The sequence below is a fragment of the Podarcis filfolensis genome (genome assembly GCF_964270895.1).
Source record: "Podarcis filfolensis genome assembly, chromosome: 4".
Lineage (NCBI taxonomy): Eukaryota > Metazoa > Chordata > Lepidosauria > Squamata > Lacertidae > Podarcis > Podarcis filfolensis.
Window position 1 is genome coordinate 96,160,139 of NC_139607.1, and position 17,511 is coordinate 96,177,649.

Sequence of the window (17,511 nt, forward strand, 5' to 3'; positions counted from 1 at the left end):
TACTTAACCTGAGGTACCACTGTATCTTGCTTGTCTCGTGCTGGTCTCCATTATACAGGTAGAAATCTAGAGCTGAAATTTGTGACCTACCCCAAGGCCACAAAGCAAGTTCACAAAATAGGTGGGACAAATCCAGCCTCAACAGCTACTCTTCAGTGACTAGAATGTGGGCAACTTGTAGTCCTCTAGACTCCCATCAGCTCCAGCTAGCAAGGTCACCGGCGAGGGATGATTGTTCATTCTCACCCTAGACTACAGAGTATTTTAGAGCCGCTGCTTTAAGTAATTCTTAGCTTGAAAACTGGATGTGGAGCCTCCTTTCTGGCCCTCTAGCCCCAAAACTGTTCCACCACAGCCAAAAACATGCTCAATCCACATCTATCTATAACAAGCCAACTTAGTTGTGGGTCATTAATCACATATCAGCATATTGCCCAGGCATGCAGTCTGCAACTAGGTGGCCAGCTTGAATGGCAAAGGCAAAGCAATCCTTTTTACTTCCTCTAAAAATAGTGCCTAACACTTAAATTTTAAAACTGTTCTTCATAAGATGTCGTAGTATTCGTAAGCTGCAGCACTAGTTAATACCCCTGCAGCAAAAGGGAGCCAGCCCTCGACTTTAATCGAGAAGCCAACAGTTCAGGAATACTCACTAGCACACGCTCGAATTATACCAATTAGAGTGGTCGAATTCTGGGGCCTTGGCCAATTGACCTAATTACCCATGCAGCTTGGGAAAGCCTGGGCTCATTTCAAGTCTACAAGAGACCGGATATAGTTGAAATACCTAATCCCTGAAAGGTCACGAGGGTTAAAACTACTTAAGTATGAAATTTGGACTCACTCACTTGAAAATTGCTATAATTCCTGATTAGTAGTATTGATACTATGAGTGATTGCTTAGATTATGGAAGAATTTTACAAACTAGGGTTAAGTAGGCCACAGTCACATTATTTTTGGTTTGATATATTATATGTGCCCTTGAGCATCGTCTGCTGGAGGCGTATTATTTTACACACGCTCCCCACCCCCTGAGATTTCAGAACTACTGAAAGAATACTTCCATTACCATAGCAGAGTTAAAGTGTATTATTATTTTAATACATAATAAAAATATTAAGTAGAAGACTTAGGTTTCCATAACGTTTTCCAGAGCTGACTCAAGTAACTTGAAGCTACTTGTACAGTGGTACCTCAGGTTACATACGCTTCAGGTTACATACGCTTCAGGTTACAGACTCCGCTAACCCAGAAATAGTGTTTCAGGTTAAGAACTTTGCTTCAGGATGAGAAAAGAAATCGTACTCCGGCGGCGCAGCAGCAGCAGGAGGCCCCATTGGCTAAAGTGGTGCTTCAGGTTAAGAACAGTTTCAGGTTAAGTATGGACCTCCAGAACGAATTAAGTACTTAACCCGAGGTACCACTGTATTTCAATCAATTGTTTTTATACTGGTGTTAGCCACCCTGAGCCTGGTCTTGGCTGGGGAGGGAGGGGTATAAATAAAATTTATTAATAATAATAACATCAACTTCGTTGGACTGGTCATGTTGTGCGGATGCCTGATGATCGTCTGCCAAAGCAACTACTCTATTCTGAACTTAAAAATGGAAAGCGTAATGCTGGTGGTCAACAAAAGAGGTTTAAAGACTGTCTCAAGGTAAATCTTTAAAAATGTAGTATAAACACCAACAATTCAGCAAGTCCCCTTCTGCTATAGAGATGTGTGGCCTGGTGCTCTCATGATGCATCAGATCAATAGGTAGGAACACATGAGTTGTTCACTCACCTAAACCAACACATGCATCTGTTCCTAGATGCCGATCATGGCGCCGCACACTGTCTTTCCAAACATGGAAATAAAAATTGGTTCTTTAAAAAAATGTAATGTACAAAGCAAACCAGAGAGGTGTCTTGTGAAATAGGTGCTATATGGGTGACAGAGACAGCAGGCAGGAATAGTCACGCTAAAGTTTGAAGCAACGTGAGACTAGAAGATATGGACAGAGATTCTCACAGAAGAAAAAGTTCAGTCCCAGAATGAGAAACACTAGAAAAGAATGAAGAATCACCACAATGCACATCCACCTCTCACACTAGGAAGGGTTTTATGAAGTCTGAAACTAGAACAAGGAGAATCTTAAGTTATGCAAATGTATTTATCCCACGTATTACCGTATTGGCCCGAATATAAGCCACACTTTTTCCAAATTCCGACCATGAAAAGTTAAAGTGTGGCTTAAATTCGCAACCTTACAAAAATTGGCTTTCATGATATCGCTGTAGGATTTTCTTCTACACCTGCCATTTACGGGTGTGAATGCCTGCGGAATTTTAAGGGAGCGGCTTATATTCGGGTATTGTCTTTTTTTCTCCCCCCCCCCCCCGAATATTAAAGGTATGGCTTATTTGCGGGTGCGGCTTATATTCGGGCCAATACGGTACATGTTAGTCCACTATAATACTGCCCCTGGGCAATCTATTTGTCATCTGATTATTCCTGGCAGCTTAGATGAGATGTTTTGCAGCATACCTGAGGATGGGCAACTCCTCACTCTTTTGGTTGGAAAATAAATCTGATGGACTGGATAGCCACTGGACACCACTTAGCTTGGAGGCCAGAGTGGCAGAGACCTCCTTAGACTGGGAAGTGAATTGGCTGTGACACATGTTCTGTAAAGGAAGCATCCCCTAGAGATTCACAATGCTCCATCTTGTGCCTTCAGAGCCATATCCCTTTGCGTTCCAAGAGAACAGAGTACTACAACCAACAATGCAGATTCTGTTGCGGAAAGAGGATCTTTTGCAATCCCTTGCTTGTGCCACATTGTTGAACTTTAACGCAGGAGGGACTAACTTGTAGTCTTTTTTTTTTAGTTTTATAAATTTTTATTAAGCTTTTCCTTTACAAATAAATCCGTACAACCATGTTTACAAATTTCCTGTTTTTGAACTTCCACCAGCACATCCCTCAATCATCCATTTTTCTTATCTTCACGCATTTTCTATATGATATTGCCAATTTAATATTATCTTTCCATCTCTATTTCTTTTTTACAATATACCTTATACTATCACAAAGCCTCCTTAAAACCCACTAGCGTTGTCTGTTCATCACAGATAGTTTTCAGATAATCCGTGAACTTTCCCCAGTCCTCGATGAATTTGTGATCTTTCTGATATCTGATTTTTCCAGTCATTTTATCCAATTCTGCATAGTCCATAAGTTTCATTCTCCACTCATTCAAGGTCAGTAGTTCCTCTTGTTTCCATTTTTGGGTCATTAATATTCTTGCCACTGTTACTGCATACTGAAAAAGTTTGTGATCACTTCTATTTATCTCTCTTCCTGTTATTCCTAACAAAAAGGCTTCTGGTTTTTTTACAAACGTGTATTTAAACATCTTTTTCAACTCATTATATATCATTTCCCAGAAACCCTTTACCCTCTTACATTCCCACTTGTAGTCTTACAGATATGTGGGTTAACCAGCCTCATACAACCAACATGCTTAAGTCTAATTAATGCATGAAGGGGTTAATAACACAGAGTAAGCTGTCCTTGCCAAGCTTAGCTAGTTCACTCTTCATTAGCATGAGGGGAAGATAATTAAGCCTATTGTTGTACCTCTGCCTATCTGAGCTCAGCAAATGAAGAGGTTTTGAGCTGGTTAGTGCAGCTCAGACCACATGGCTCTTATAAGCCGCTCTTGTGTTCCTATACCAATAATTTAGGAACTTTCACCATTATAACTAAGCCAAGTTTTACTATCTGTGTTTTCTGACTGATGCATGGAAAAGCACATGAACCTGATCTTTGAAGAGTTTACAAGTAAACCAGTTTTTAACTTACCAAACGGGTGGTCTTTTTCTATACTAGGGGAAGAGGGAAACTTTAATTGGAACTCTGAAGCACATATTTTAAAAGCCTATATTTCCACACTTTACTTTGCTGCATATTTTGTGATTTTACATCTCTGCTAGGGTTCTCTCACTTAAGAGTATTTGCCCCAAACCTGGATCTTGACATCCAGGGAGTTCTCCTTTCATGATACCATTTTTTTTCCTGGCCAACCAACAAGATGTTGCTAGAATCCAACCCCCATCAGCCTGAACCAGCATGACCAATGGTCAGAGGCAATGGGAGTTGTATTCCAGAAACATCTGGAGAGTTAAAGTTCAGCTACCCCCCCCCCCATTTTAACCCAACGCCAACAATGTGCATATGCACCAAATTCCACTTCTAACTCGTTTTTTTGTTGTTTAGCCAGTACAAAAACAAAGTAGGTTGTAGACAAGCAGAGACAAAAATTTAGCTGTGGAAAAGACGCCCAATCAACTAGCAGCAGGGGTGTAGTCTTAAGTAAATTTCCTAGAGTTTATGAGGGGCCGTTAACAAGGAAATATAGCAAATATATATATGTGTAAAGTACTTGATGAAAATGACTCCCACCCTCCCGCCCCCCCCCCGCGCCCCCGAGGCACATAGTGGGCTATGAACATGGAGAGGCTGAGAAATTTATGAAAGAAATTAGCCTTGTAATATTATATCAACAGACATGCAATATAAAAATGGAAGCCAGGCTTGCAGCTAACTTTATCATGAATTGCCCATTAAGGAATCTTAAAGTTCTGCATATGATCTGAGAGGGCTGTACAGCAACCAGTAGCACACAATAATTCATACCATATTTCATCTCTAGAAGTTACGGAGATTTGCAAGCAACAGACCCCCAGTATAGTCTCTCACTAGCTTTATGGCCCAGCCTTGCTAAAGTGCCATCAGAGCTTTCAGCCCAAACATTCTGCTTTAAAGACAGCCACCAAGCTGCCCTCTAGAGTAGAGTGGCTGCTCTTGGCCAGAACCATAGCTGTCAACTTACAGATTTGAAAATAAGGGGCCAGCAGCCTCAAAAATAAGGGATCAGCAGTCAAAATAAGGGATTTTGGCTTAGCTTATACAGAAATCTGGCACTGATGGAGCCATGCTGCTTTGGCTGCGACTGACTGTGTTTTGCAGAGGGTTGGACTAGATGATCCTAAGGGTCTACAACTCCGACCAAAGAAGAGTGGCAGACAAAACTGATGAACGACGCAGAGATGGCAAAGCTCACAGGCAGAATTAGAAACCAGGAAGAGGACCTCTTTAAGAAAGAATGGGGAAAGTTTATAATTTATTTGAAAAGCTATTGTAAAGAGTTACATACATTGGGAGGATTGACAGAAAACTTGTAGTAAAAATTTGAACTATGGATGGACAAATGATTTATAAAAATAGAGTTATGAAAGGGATGCAGAGCGGGAAATCACTACATTAAGATGCTGCACTGGTTGGAGGGTATGCTAAGCAGCACGTCGGGGCTGCCGTTGTCCTGGCGCCAGGAGTTCCATCTGCCCTTCCCCGCCCGAGAGAGACTCTCGCTCACGCCGCCCGCGAGCCCGGCATGAGGCGGTTGCAGCACCGCCGCGGCCGCTGAAGCGCCGCCCTTCTGCATCCCTCCCCATCCCCTCCTCTTCCTCCTCCCTCAGGCTGCCTCCTCAGCCGCTGGCGCCACCGCTGCCACCTCCGCCTTCCCCTGGCAGCGCGGCGGAAGTCTCGCAAGAGAGGGGCTGCCTGCCTGCCCACCGCCACCCGTCTCCTCACGACGTGCCCCTGAGGGGGAAAAGGGAGAGCGGAAACACGGTAGCTCATGCGCGCGCACTCTCTCAAGGCGGAGGACCCCGAGCCACTGCTTCCCTCCTGAGCCGGGCGAGTGTGAAACCCAGGAAATTTAAGGGACATCATCAATCCGGGACAGCAGCGGGAAACGGCGCTGGGATAAGGGAGTTTCCCGCCAAATAAGGGACGGTTGACAGCTATGGCCAGAACGTGGGAGGGTCTGGAAGGTTTTCCTTTGATGTTTTTAACCATGCTGGCCAAGGCACTGTTCAACCTTTGCCCACCAAACCTGAACAACACCAAGCTTGCTATTCACACTATGACATTCTGCTGCCATGTGTGGCTGGTATTCAAGACAAGCATCTGATAGACCTTATCGATTCTCTTGATGCCATTTTTCATTCCCAACTTTCCACGGTGCAGTAACATCATGCTGCAACATGGACTGGGCTCGAGATAAACACAAGGCCAGTCATCACAGTATGCTGCTCAGCAAAGAACTCAGGTTAGTAACATATAACAGGGCAGCTAGCAACTTTTCCAGATAACGTGCATTGCATTTCTCCACTCGTTTCAGGCCATCAAGATCTACCCTAATGAGACATATGGTTAATCACTCTGGGATACGGGGTTCTGGCCTGCGTAGGCCTTCAGTCTGAACCAGAAAGGCTCTTAGGCTCTTAAAACAGGGATAGTCAATGTGATGCCCTCCAGATCTTGTTGGACTCCAACTCCCATCAGACCCTGTCTGCAAGGTCAATGGTGATGGATGATGGGAGTTTCAGTCCAAAAACATCAGGAGGGCTACTCTATCTTCAAACACAAGACTAGCATAGAGCAGTGCCTCCTCGCTCCGAAGATTCCCTCTTGGAAAACTCAGTGCATGCATTTCTCCCAAACTCCAGGATCACCCTGGAGGTTAAGGACCCCTGGACGGTTAAGTCCAGTCAAAGGTGACTATGGGGTTGCAGAGCTTATCTCACTTGCAGGCCAAGGGAGCCGGCGTTTGTCTACAGGGTCATGTGGCCAGCAGGACTAAATCTCTTCTGGCGCAACAGAACCCTGTGACGGAAGTTAGAGCGCACGGAAACGCCGTTTACCTTCCCATCGCAGCGGTACCTATTTACCTACTTGCACTGGTGTGCTTTTGCACTGCTAGGTTGGCAGGAGCTGGGACAGAGCAACAGGAGCTCACCCCATTACGGGGATTCGAACCGCCCAAGAGGCTCAGTGGTTTAGACCTTAGCGCCACCCACGTCCCTTATCACCCTATTAAGGTGTTTCCCACCAGGAAAGTTGACTGGTAACCCTAGGAATTTTTCCTTCTTCTGTGGCGTGTATTTGTTTTCTCTGATGCATCTCCAGTCCACTGGAGGCTAGAGGAAGGCGGGTGATCCCAGTGGACGGGGTGTAAGTTGTGAGGAAAGAATGACCTTGCCTTGGCTCACACGCTTGACTTTAGCCTTCACTATAAATATGTGGTTAAAGGGGAAATCCAACAATTCTAAGGGAAAAAATATTTAGCATGACTGCCAATAAGAAGCAAAATGATACTTGCTCTGCTCAGCAGTACACAAAGCACTTTAACGGAGGGTGAGGCAATCCTGCAAATCAGCCTGGTGGTGGTGAGTGCTATTTTATGAAAATGAAGCATTTTGCTAAAAGCACACCAAAAACACTTTTGCTCTTTATAGTGCTGCATCAGTGATTTATGAAACATAAGTAGAAGCGACTGAAACCTTTCTAGAAAGGTTTATTGGAAGTGACTTTTTCTAAAATCATCTCCACCCCCCCACCCTGTGCCTTCCTATCCTTTCTCGACAACACACACAACCTCTGATCTTACGCTCTCCTGCAGAAAGCTCGCTCCGGAGAAGTTTGAATGTTTGCAAACATTCCGACAGGCAGAAAATAGGTTGAACCTCGGGTCCACACACAATCTGGCCATTTTAAAAATGGAATTAAAAGTATTTTAGAGACTGCAATTGCCTTCAGTTATATGATTATATAATAAACATAATGTAATATAATAAACAGTTTTACTGATTCATTCTTTGTGTTCAATAGATTTTAAAAGACTGTTTAAAAGGTAAAGGACCCCTGACAGCTAAGTCCAGTCGCAGACGACTCTGGGGTTGCGGCACTCATCTCGCTTTACAGGCCGAGGGAGCCGGCGTTTGTCCGCAGACAGTTTTTCCGGGTCATGTGGCCAGCAGGACTAAGCCACTTCTGGCAAACCAGAACAGCGCACAGAAATGCCGTTTACCTTCCCGCCAGAGCGGTACCTATTTACCTACTTCAGGAGTGCTCTGATGGTGTTTCCTGCTTGGCAGGGGGTTGGACTCGATGGCCCTTGTGGTCTCTTCCAACTCTATGATTCTATGATTCTATGATTCTATACTTGCATTTTTGGCGTGCTTTAGAACTGCTAGGTTGGCAGGAGCTGGGACCGAGAAATGGGAGCTCACCCTGTCGGCGGGGATTCGAACTGCCGACCTTCTGATTGGCAAGCCCAAGAGGTTCAGTGGTTTAGACAACGGCGCCACCCGTTTGGCAAATAGTTAATATCACATTTGTAACCCTGTTCTTCCTCTGAGAATCCCATGGCAGCATACCTGGGACTATCATGTTGTGTCCTCATGAGAGCATTGGGAATGGAACGGAATTCAGAATCTGTCCCCTCCAAGGACAGCAGAAACATTCTTCACACTTGAGCAGGCTGGAGCAAGCCAGCTTAGAGGTTCCTTGTATACGTTCTAAGTGGCTCAAATACTGAAGAGAAACATGTATGTAAGGAAATGGCTTGAATTTACGTTTGAGGGAAACATTGTTTGAAACAGCCAACTCTGCCAGCTCTGGGTGCTAATGTTATTTGGTCCCAACATCTCACAGGAGACGAGAGAACAAGCCAAGGTGTCAGCCACAATTTTGGAGGGATTTTATGGAGCACATCAGATCGGGTGTAAAAAATAAGTTACTCTGACCAAGATTTGACAGCCCCCACCACAAAAAAAATTAAAATAAAATACACTTACTCTCTTTCTTTCTCGGTCAGTTTATCGTTAATATTATCTTTGATTGCAGACCTGGAGCCCTTGTGAATTATTGGATACCTGAGTGGCACTTGCAGAAAGAAGGAAATCATGGAGACCAGATGAGCAGTGTAGCCCAAAGCGACAGCATTGCTGCCATCATCCTTTGCTGTAAAGGAGAGCAAGCACACAGTTCAGAGTCACTTCACCCTATTAAGGTCCAAACGGCAGCTCATTGCCATGTTTTGAATTGGCTATTTCTTACTGCACAAAGCTCTTCAACTCTGTTGTGTGTGTATTTTTTTAATGGGTCACGGCAATTAACACTGCAGGGAAAAAAAATGAGCTGATAGACATGGGGCTGGACTGGATGATCCTTGGGGATTCCTTCCATTTCAATGATTCTATGGAGGGATCAACCCTATGGAGGGTTGTGTTGTTTCCCGGACCCTCCTAGCCACCTCTTGATTCTATGCCAGGGATGATCACACCCAACCTCTTCTGATACCGTATTTTCCGACACATCTAATAATAATAATAATAATAATAATAATAATAATAATAAATTTTATTTATACCCCACCCTCCCCGGCCAGAGCCAGGCTCAGGGTGGCTAACACCAGTAAAATTACAGTAAAAACATAATATTGGGGGGGGGGGGGAGATCCAATTTAAAATACAGGTTAAAATGCAATTTAAAATGCAGCCCCATTTTAAAAGTAGCCCATAGATCAAAACCATAAGGGAACGGAAACGTAAGGGTCAGACTGAGTCCGAACCAAAGGCCAGGCGGAACAGCTCTGTCTTGCAGGCCCTGTGGAAAGATGTCAAGTCCTGCAGGGCCCCGGTCTCTGGTGACAGAGCATTCCATCAAGTCGGGGCCAGTACTGAAAAGGCCCTGGCCCTAGTTGCGACCAATCTAACCTCCTTGCGACTTGGGACCTCCAAAGTGTTGTCATTTGTGGAACTTAAGGTCCTCCACGGGGCATACCAGGAGAGGCGGTTCTGTAGGTACGCAGGTCCTAGGCCGCATCTGTCACTAATTGGAAGCCCCTACTTCCTACCTAACCGACTCTTCCCCACCAGCTTGAAGCCCTCACTCTCACCTCAACCCTTATGTCCGAACTCCACTGTGGGAGAGGAGAGACTACCCCTTTCAGCCCACACTTCAGAATCCACCTTTCCTGAGAGAATATATCCTGCTCTGCCACTCCTTCCCATTAGGGCACATGAGCTAACTATCCTGGCTTACAGATGTTCTCATCTCCTATGCATTTGGTGTTTTTTTTTTTATTAAAAAAAAGAGATTCTGCTTCTCCATTTTTTTAGGCTTTCTGAGAATCAGTCACACCCGGCTTCCATGAACTCATGCCAAGCTTTTGGTAAGCGGAGACAAGACATCCATACTCAGGGGGGTGGGGTGAACAGATTGCTCCCTTTTTATAAAATGGGGGAGGGGAAAACATGTATTTCATTACAGCAAACTATTTTGGTGTCACGGATTAACCCCATCTTCTCCTGCCTGAATTTAAATTTCCACAACCTGTCTGGCGTTAAACTTCCAGGAAATCATACGAAAGGCACTCTTTTCAATGCAACCTGCCAATTTCGTTTCACCACATTCAATTTTCAGCTATGCCGTGGGGGGCGGCTCACCTAATTCTATGTGACAAGTTTGCTGAGAACTGTAATCACTTCACGGGCACTAGCAAACTGTGACAACCTAAAAAATGGGCTGTTAAAAAGTTCTCGACACAAGGGGAGCCGTCAGACAGGATTGTAATAGAGCAAGGAATAGTATTTATTTACGAAGATTTTAAATTGGTGCGTAAGATACCCCCTGTTTAGACAGCTACATCTGGGTGCACATTAGCATTTAACCTTTATTAAGGTCAGAGAAGAGCCACATCACACGATAAGTTTGGTAGATGTTTGACACACCGCTAACTCAGAATTCAATCATCTAAACCTTGGGTAGGCAAACTAAGGCTCGGGGGCCGGATCCGACCCAATCACCTTCTCAATCCGGCCCACGGATGGTCCAGGAATCAGCATGTTTTTACACAAGTAGAATGTGTCATTTTATTTAAAATGCATCTCTGGGTTATTTGTGGGGCATAGGAATTCATTCTCCCCCCCCCCCAAAAAAATAGTCCGGACCCCCACAAGATCTGAGGAACAGTGGACCAGCCGAAAAAGTTTGCTGACCCCTGATCTAAACTGATGCTCAATCTATACCGTGGATAAGAAAAATGACTTCTATGTGACAAGGGAGAGAAGTTTTAGGGGGAAAATCACTACTACTCTTTCTTTTGCAATGTAATGAAGGTTCATATGGAAATCTGGGCTAGTAAGAGATACTGCCAAGTAGCAACAATGATGGGCTTGCAAAATAGGGCAAACTACTGCAAGAAATCAAAGTGAGTCACTATTTACTGTATTTTTCGCTCTATAAGACGTACCAGGCCACAAGACACACCCAGTTTTTGGAGGAGGAAAACAAGAAAAAAAATATTCTGAATCTCAGAAGCCAGAACAGCAAGAGGGATCGCTATGCAGTGAAAGCAGCAATCCCTCTTGCTGTTCTGGCTTCTGTGATAGCTGCGCAGCCTGCATTCACTCCATAAGACGCACAGACATTTCCCCTTACTTTTTAGGAGGGAAAAAGTGAGTCTTATAGAGCAAAAAATACGGTAAATTTGTTTTCTTAAAATATGGGTACCCATCATGGAGCTGTTAGGAACATTCGTTTGAAAACTGTCTCCTGAGAAACAATGGAATCCCCCCCCCCCAACTGAAATTTGCTGTCTGGGTTTCTCTGCTGGCGTGCCTGCACAGGGCAATTAGGTATCAAAAGCAAGCAGGTAAATAGCCAATTACCTTGAAAGTCTTCAGAATTGGGCAACTTGACTCCACAAATAAAATAATCCTTTTGATCATTCTGTGGATTTAATAGCAGAAAGTGAGGTTGGAAGGGTGCCCATGCGAGAATCAAAAACCAGAATTGTAAACAACAGAATCAAAATCTGAGCATGTAATGGAAGCAGGCAGGTCTTCGAATATGTGCCATGAACGTTTAGTGGGAAAGCGAGTCAGAAGAAATCAAAAGCCACGTTTCACTTTAGCATTCCTGATTTGACAGCAGCCTGCACCGCTCTGCATTTTGCTTGCTGCCTTCATTACTTATATCGATGGCCCCATAAACACGCTCCTGGCCTAAAGGTATTCTTTGCTTCTGAGAACTGAAGGCGGGCCTACAGGAGAATCCTAGTGCAGAATATTTTAAGGGACCTATCCTATGTCCCCAGAGTCACTCAACAGGGGGTGATTGCTACACCGTGCCATACCCTTAACAGAGGGATCATTGATCTCAGGCCGCTCAGTACGTCAGCAGTTCCCCAGTGCATTGAGCACAGTTCTTTTCCAGCCCTGTGATCAAAGTTCTTTTTATCTGGAGATGGTGGAGGCCGAAGCTGGAGCCTTACACATGCTATAGGTAGGGGCCTATCTATAGGAGACTACAATATCTTTGGTTTGACATGCCGACGGTTCCACAAATGAATGTGGTATCCCGACTACAGCTTCTGATGTTGGCGTTACTGGAGAATGTGATACTCACCAGATCAATAGGGTAAATATAGGAAAGCTCTGAAAGTAATTGCCTGCATCTGATGGTCAGCTGTGCATTGGTCTTCAAGAATTGCTCTCTGATGAAAAAGACAAAAATGGAATGAATACCTGAAGGGTCAACACATATTACTCCCAATGCCTCGCAGTAGTTTTAATTATGTTTAATATTCACAGTACTGCCAAATTATAGTGCAATATATACATGACTAAAAAGGAGAGCCACCTTTGATAAAAGTGTAAGATACATTGGCACAATTAAGAGAAAAATGACAGGTGTTTGTTTTAGCAACTCCTCCAGCCAAAATGAAATCCCCTTCCTTAATATCTGCTTTCTCCTAGACAAGAGCAGGCTGTTGAAAGCTCACACAACTAGGGGTGGATTTTGTTTTTTTGCTGAGTGAATGAGCTTGCAGCAGTGTCACCCATTGGGACCAGAGAATCATCTTAAGGCCACGAGACCTGGTGAGATCTCTATCTTAACAGGTTTGAGGACAGCAAACACATTAACTCTTTCAAGTTTCCTCCAGGGAGCGGACTCACAGACACAACTACAGAATCCAGAGGAGATTCCTAGTCGGTTGCAGCAACAACTGCTAGGTCCCTCTGTCAGTCATGAGAACTCGTCAGCAAGACACTTCTGTCTGTTTGTGTGTAGGTGTGAGACACATACATGGGCAAATGAAGAATTAGTGAATCTGTCAGCTCATTTGCTTCACTTCCTCCAATCACCATTCCAACTACTGAATCCGCAAAATGTACAGTCTTTGACCCCAATATGTAGTGTCATAACCAACAAGTATAAACTGAAAAGGGTGATTTTCAACCCAGGATTCATGGGTACAGGTTTGGATTGAACACGGACAGCTCCTCAGGTGTGGGGACTTATTACTGCACTCCATCCTTTGAGACTTATCGAATCTGCGGAATTCCTGAATTCTCTGGGATAATGCTCCAGTTAGCGTGAAGAAAATGGAGGTGCTGTTATGGAAGCATTCCTCGGGTCTGTCAATCATGATGCCTGCCTGCTCTCAATGGGGGAGTATTCCCCATGAAAGAGCAAGGACATTCCAAGTTATTACTGGAGGCCCAAAGAGCCTCCATGGCAAGGAATGTCTTATGCCTAGCTAGAATCGGTTCACTGCTAGTACTGCTGTGCATGGGACCCAATACTTGTGAAAAGCTGCTTTTCCAGTACCTTGCAACCCACAGTTTCCTATCAGGGGGAGAGACCACACTTGCTGAAGTGGCCAGAAGGACGGTGACAAGAAACAGAGCATTCTCTGTGGCGGTGCCCCTTCCAGGAGAAGTCAAACAGTCCCCCAGACTGCCATATTCTGGCAGAATGTTAAACCCTTTTTATTTGCCCGGGCCTCTGAGAGCTAGTTTTGCTGCTATTTGCAGTGAAGGTACTAGCAGCTTTTTAAAAAATGTTCTTTTCAGTGATGTTTGAACTCTTATTGTGTATAGCATTTTTCTGTTGTTGGCTCCCTTTTGGACGGAAGGGCAGGGTAGAAATCCAACAAACGAAACATAAGATCAGCATTTCACTACTACAACCAATCCAACTACTACAACCAAAAAGACAAACTCCTTTTACCTCTTAGCAGTGCATTCTTTTCTCAACTCTTGCAAGGGTTCTTTGTCCAGTCGGAGCTTCTGATATTCTTCCTCAAACGCATTTCCTACCAGGGACATTTTGGGAAGAAAGTATCTGATTGTTTTGTGTGTGTTTCAGCACTAAATACTGGCAACAATCGCAACACTATTTTTGGAATATTTACAAAGAAAGCAATACTATGAAATATGGTTTTAAGGAATGCCTCTTGTTGCCAAACACCTTAGAACCATCTCTATTACCACAAGTCTGAACCCATCTTTTGGAGAACACCTAAATGCACCACTGAGGAAGGAGCTGAACCCAGGACACTATGCAAGCTTTTTGCTAGTTGCTGTGATCTCTCCTAATTGCACCATTGGTGTGCTCTTGGATTTCTTCCTTCTTCGGAGCTCACAAATCGACAGAAGACCTCACAGGTACCTTAAGACAACTGGTTGGAAAGACTTGCAGCTCTAAAACGAAGAACTGCATCACAGTGGCAGCTTGCCAAAGGGGGGAGCCACTGACCTGCCCTCCCTGTGCTACAGCACCACCACTGCAGATGGATATCAAGGGAGCAAACAAGAGGCCAATGGAGTCCCACCTCACGCTACAAAGCTGTTTCTCAATAGGAGTAACCCATTGCTCAGCTACAGATCAAGCTCCTCTGATGGCTCATCCTTCTTTGATCACCTACTTTTCATGGGAAGGCATCTGCTAAATTGGTTGTACGTGCAGTATAGAGTTATAATATATAACTGAAATGTAAATTCACACTTACCTCTGTCAAATAGCGCACTTTGTTCCTTATGTAGCAAGGCAACCTCTCGGCCCAGGGCTTTCTTCTGCCTTTCTAGCTCATTCCGAAGCACCAAAATCTTCAACTGTAAACACTCACTCTCTTTTTTCTATTAAACAAATTAATAAGAGGGCTGCTCAGCAAATATGGTGACACAGAGGCTGGATGGCCATCTGTCATGTATGATCTAGATGAGATTCCTGCATTGCAGGGGGTTGAAACAGATGACCGTCGGGGACCCTCCCAACTCTACAATTCTAGGATTCTGGTTTGACTGTTGCACTGAACACAATATGATAGGCTCAGAACAGCTTGAGGATTGAGAGAGCCATTTGGGAAGAGGTCAGAGCAAATTCTTGAGAGGCTCTCTTGAAAGCACCTATGCAAAGCCAAAGTCACCCGACTTGGACTACAAGATGTCAAGGCCTGGGAGCAGCACAGCCTCCTGCAATGCAATAGCTATCGAGGCTTGTAATAATCTCATGATGGAAGGACACCGGGATCATAAAGCCTGTCTAGCCCCTCAATTATGTCATCGTCCAGTACAGGCATCCCCAATCTTCGGCCCTCCAGATGTTTTGGACTACAATTCCCATCATCCCTGACCACTGGTCCTGTTAGCTAGGGATCATGGGAGTTGAAGGCCAAAACATCTGGAGGGCCGCAGGTTGAGGGTGCCTGGTCCAGTAAATAAAATAATAATAAGAATAATAATCAACCCCCTTTTCATTCATACAGACCATAGTGAGCCGATTTATTGTCTTATCTGCTGCCATGCCTTTTTAACCTTAATTAAACATTAAGATTACAACTTAATGTCATTTTAACTGGGCATTGTCATTTGATTGGGCTAAGGGAGCTGGGCATGTTTAGCCTGGAGAAGAGGAGGTTAAGGGGTGATATGATAGCCATGTTCAAATATATAAAAGGATGTCACATAGAGGAGGGAGAAAGGTTGTATTCTGCTGCTCCAGAGAAGCGGACACGGAGCAATGGTTCCAAACTACAAGAAAGAAGATTCCACCTAAACATTAGGAAGAACTTCCTGACAGTAAGAGCTGTTCGACAGTGGAATTTGCTGCCAAGGAGTGTGGTGGAGTCTCCTTCTTTGGAGGTCTTTAAGCAGAGGCTTGACAACCATATGTCAGGAGTGCTCTGATGGTGTTTCCTGCTTGGCAGGGGGTTGGACTCGATGGCCCTTGTGGTCTCTTCCAACTCTATGATTCTATGATTGTTACAATATGGCTGTTTTAATTATTTTATTGTAAGCCGCCCTGGGCATCCCACATGGAAAGGCAGGAAGACAAGTTGAAAAATAAATAAATGCAGTCCCTGAAAGGGCTGCACTGGGAGCCTCAGGGGGGTTAAGAAAATCCCAGGGCTCCCCAACGGAGAGCTCAATGCACGACGTGCTAAAGCTGCTGCACACTCACACCTGCAATTTGGGCACTCCCGCAGAGCGGTCTTCATTAATGACAAAACTCTAGGCAAAGTCTGAGATCTCTGCCTCTTGCTGCATTTTGCAACCTCTGCAACTACATTTTCTCCCAGTGCAGCCTGAGCAAAGTATGAGGCTTTTGCAGTCCACAAATCTCTTCAGAGATTAAGCTATCGATATCCTTTCCCTCCCTGCTTGTACAAAGGCAGAATGCCTGACGTGTTCCCATTCCAAGCAGCTCACAAGCCAACATAAAGATGACAGGCTTCACTTTACCTTGGGGACCGAAGCGAACATGGAGAAGAGTTATTTAAAGTGATAAGGAAATATGGCTTTTGTTATGTTATTTGTAGATTTGATTTATGGGCTTATTGCGAATATGCATCTATGCTCTGTTCCCAACTTGCACGTAAACCCAGTGGAGAAGGCTTGATTGCCTCAACACACAAGGCACTGGGGCCAAAGGAAGAAAATTAGTTCAGTGCTGAAAGAGGCACACAACGGTACAGTAAGCCTCTGGCTAGAGAGATAGCGGAACTCCCCATGTTCCTCATCATTTAAAGCCAGCTTTATGAAGGACTTCAATTTTCCATTATGTGTCAAGCCTTCCAGACTTGTTGGAGAACCTCCCTGAAATAAAATGCAGGACTCCCCAATCCGAACCAAGCATAACATCATGAAGAGAATGGGATACAAGCAGATTGGCTTCTTAAAATTGATACGAGGCACCAGGTGCCTGCCAGGCTGTGCCAATATAAATTTCCAAATTAAGTCACTAGCTATACTGGTCCCCATTCTAGACCATGCTGAGCCCTTTGACATTAGTCGGCGCCAACAGATTGCTTTGTTCCAAATTCTTCTTTTAAAAACAAAACAAAAAACTGAGCCTAAGTTGACAATTAAAATGTTTGTCACTGTGCCCGAGAAGTCATTACATGCATTTTGCTCATCCTCAAAAGCTTGGAGTGTCAGCAAGCTCAGCTATTACACTCGGCCCAAACAATTACAAGGTTCACCACACTTTCCACTGGTAGCTCATTAATCCCAATCTGTAAGAGTTTGTTTTTCCTGGCAGCCACTTGTTGCTCATTCGCCACAGAGCCAGCGTTGATGCTTTACAACTGCAGAGCATTAGGAGGCCTATTAATTTGGTTTTTCCCTCTCAGCAATTTAGGCTTAATCCAATACATCAAGACGTTGGGGCTTTCCAGACAAATATTTCCATTTAATAATAAAAAGGGGGTTGAGTTACATGCAAGAGTGACAGTGCTTGAGAAAGTCCATACATCTGTAATTATTACATGAAGACATCGAGTGATTTCTCCTGCACGTGAAAAACTCATCGCTGCAGATCAAA

General features: G+C 44.3%; 2 protein-coding genes across 3 annotated transcripts in view; both read right to left on the minus strand.

The window, feature by feature from the left end:
* Window positions 1–17,511, minus strand: part of UVRAG (UV radiation resistance associated) — a 150,846-nt gene that overhangs the window by 91,941 nt on the left and 41,394 nt on the right. For both annotated transcript variants that reach the window (XM_083609877.1, XM_083609876.1), the window contains exons 8-12: window positions 14,699–14,825; window positions 13,918–14,002; window positions 12,310–12,397; window positions 11,571–11,631; window positions 8,694–8,859 (exon numbers count right to left, since the gene is read on the minus strand). In XM_083609877.1, the coding sequence (XP_083466003.1) occupies window positions 8,694–8,859; window positions 11,571–11,631; window positions 12,310–12,397; window positions 13,918–14,002; window positions 14,699–14,825 (527 nt within the window). The remainder of the gene's footprint in view (window positions 1–8,693; window positions 8,860–11,570; window positions 11,632–12,309; window positions 12,398–13,917; window positions 14,003–14,698; window positions 14,826–17,511) is intronic.
* The window catches only part of MOGAT2 (monoacylglycerol O-acyltransferase 2), a 229,251-nt gene that overhangs the window by 21,585 nt on the left and 190,155 nt on the right, over window positions 1–17,511 (minus strand). The gene's annotated exons all lie outside the window — the stretch shown is intronic.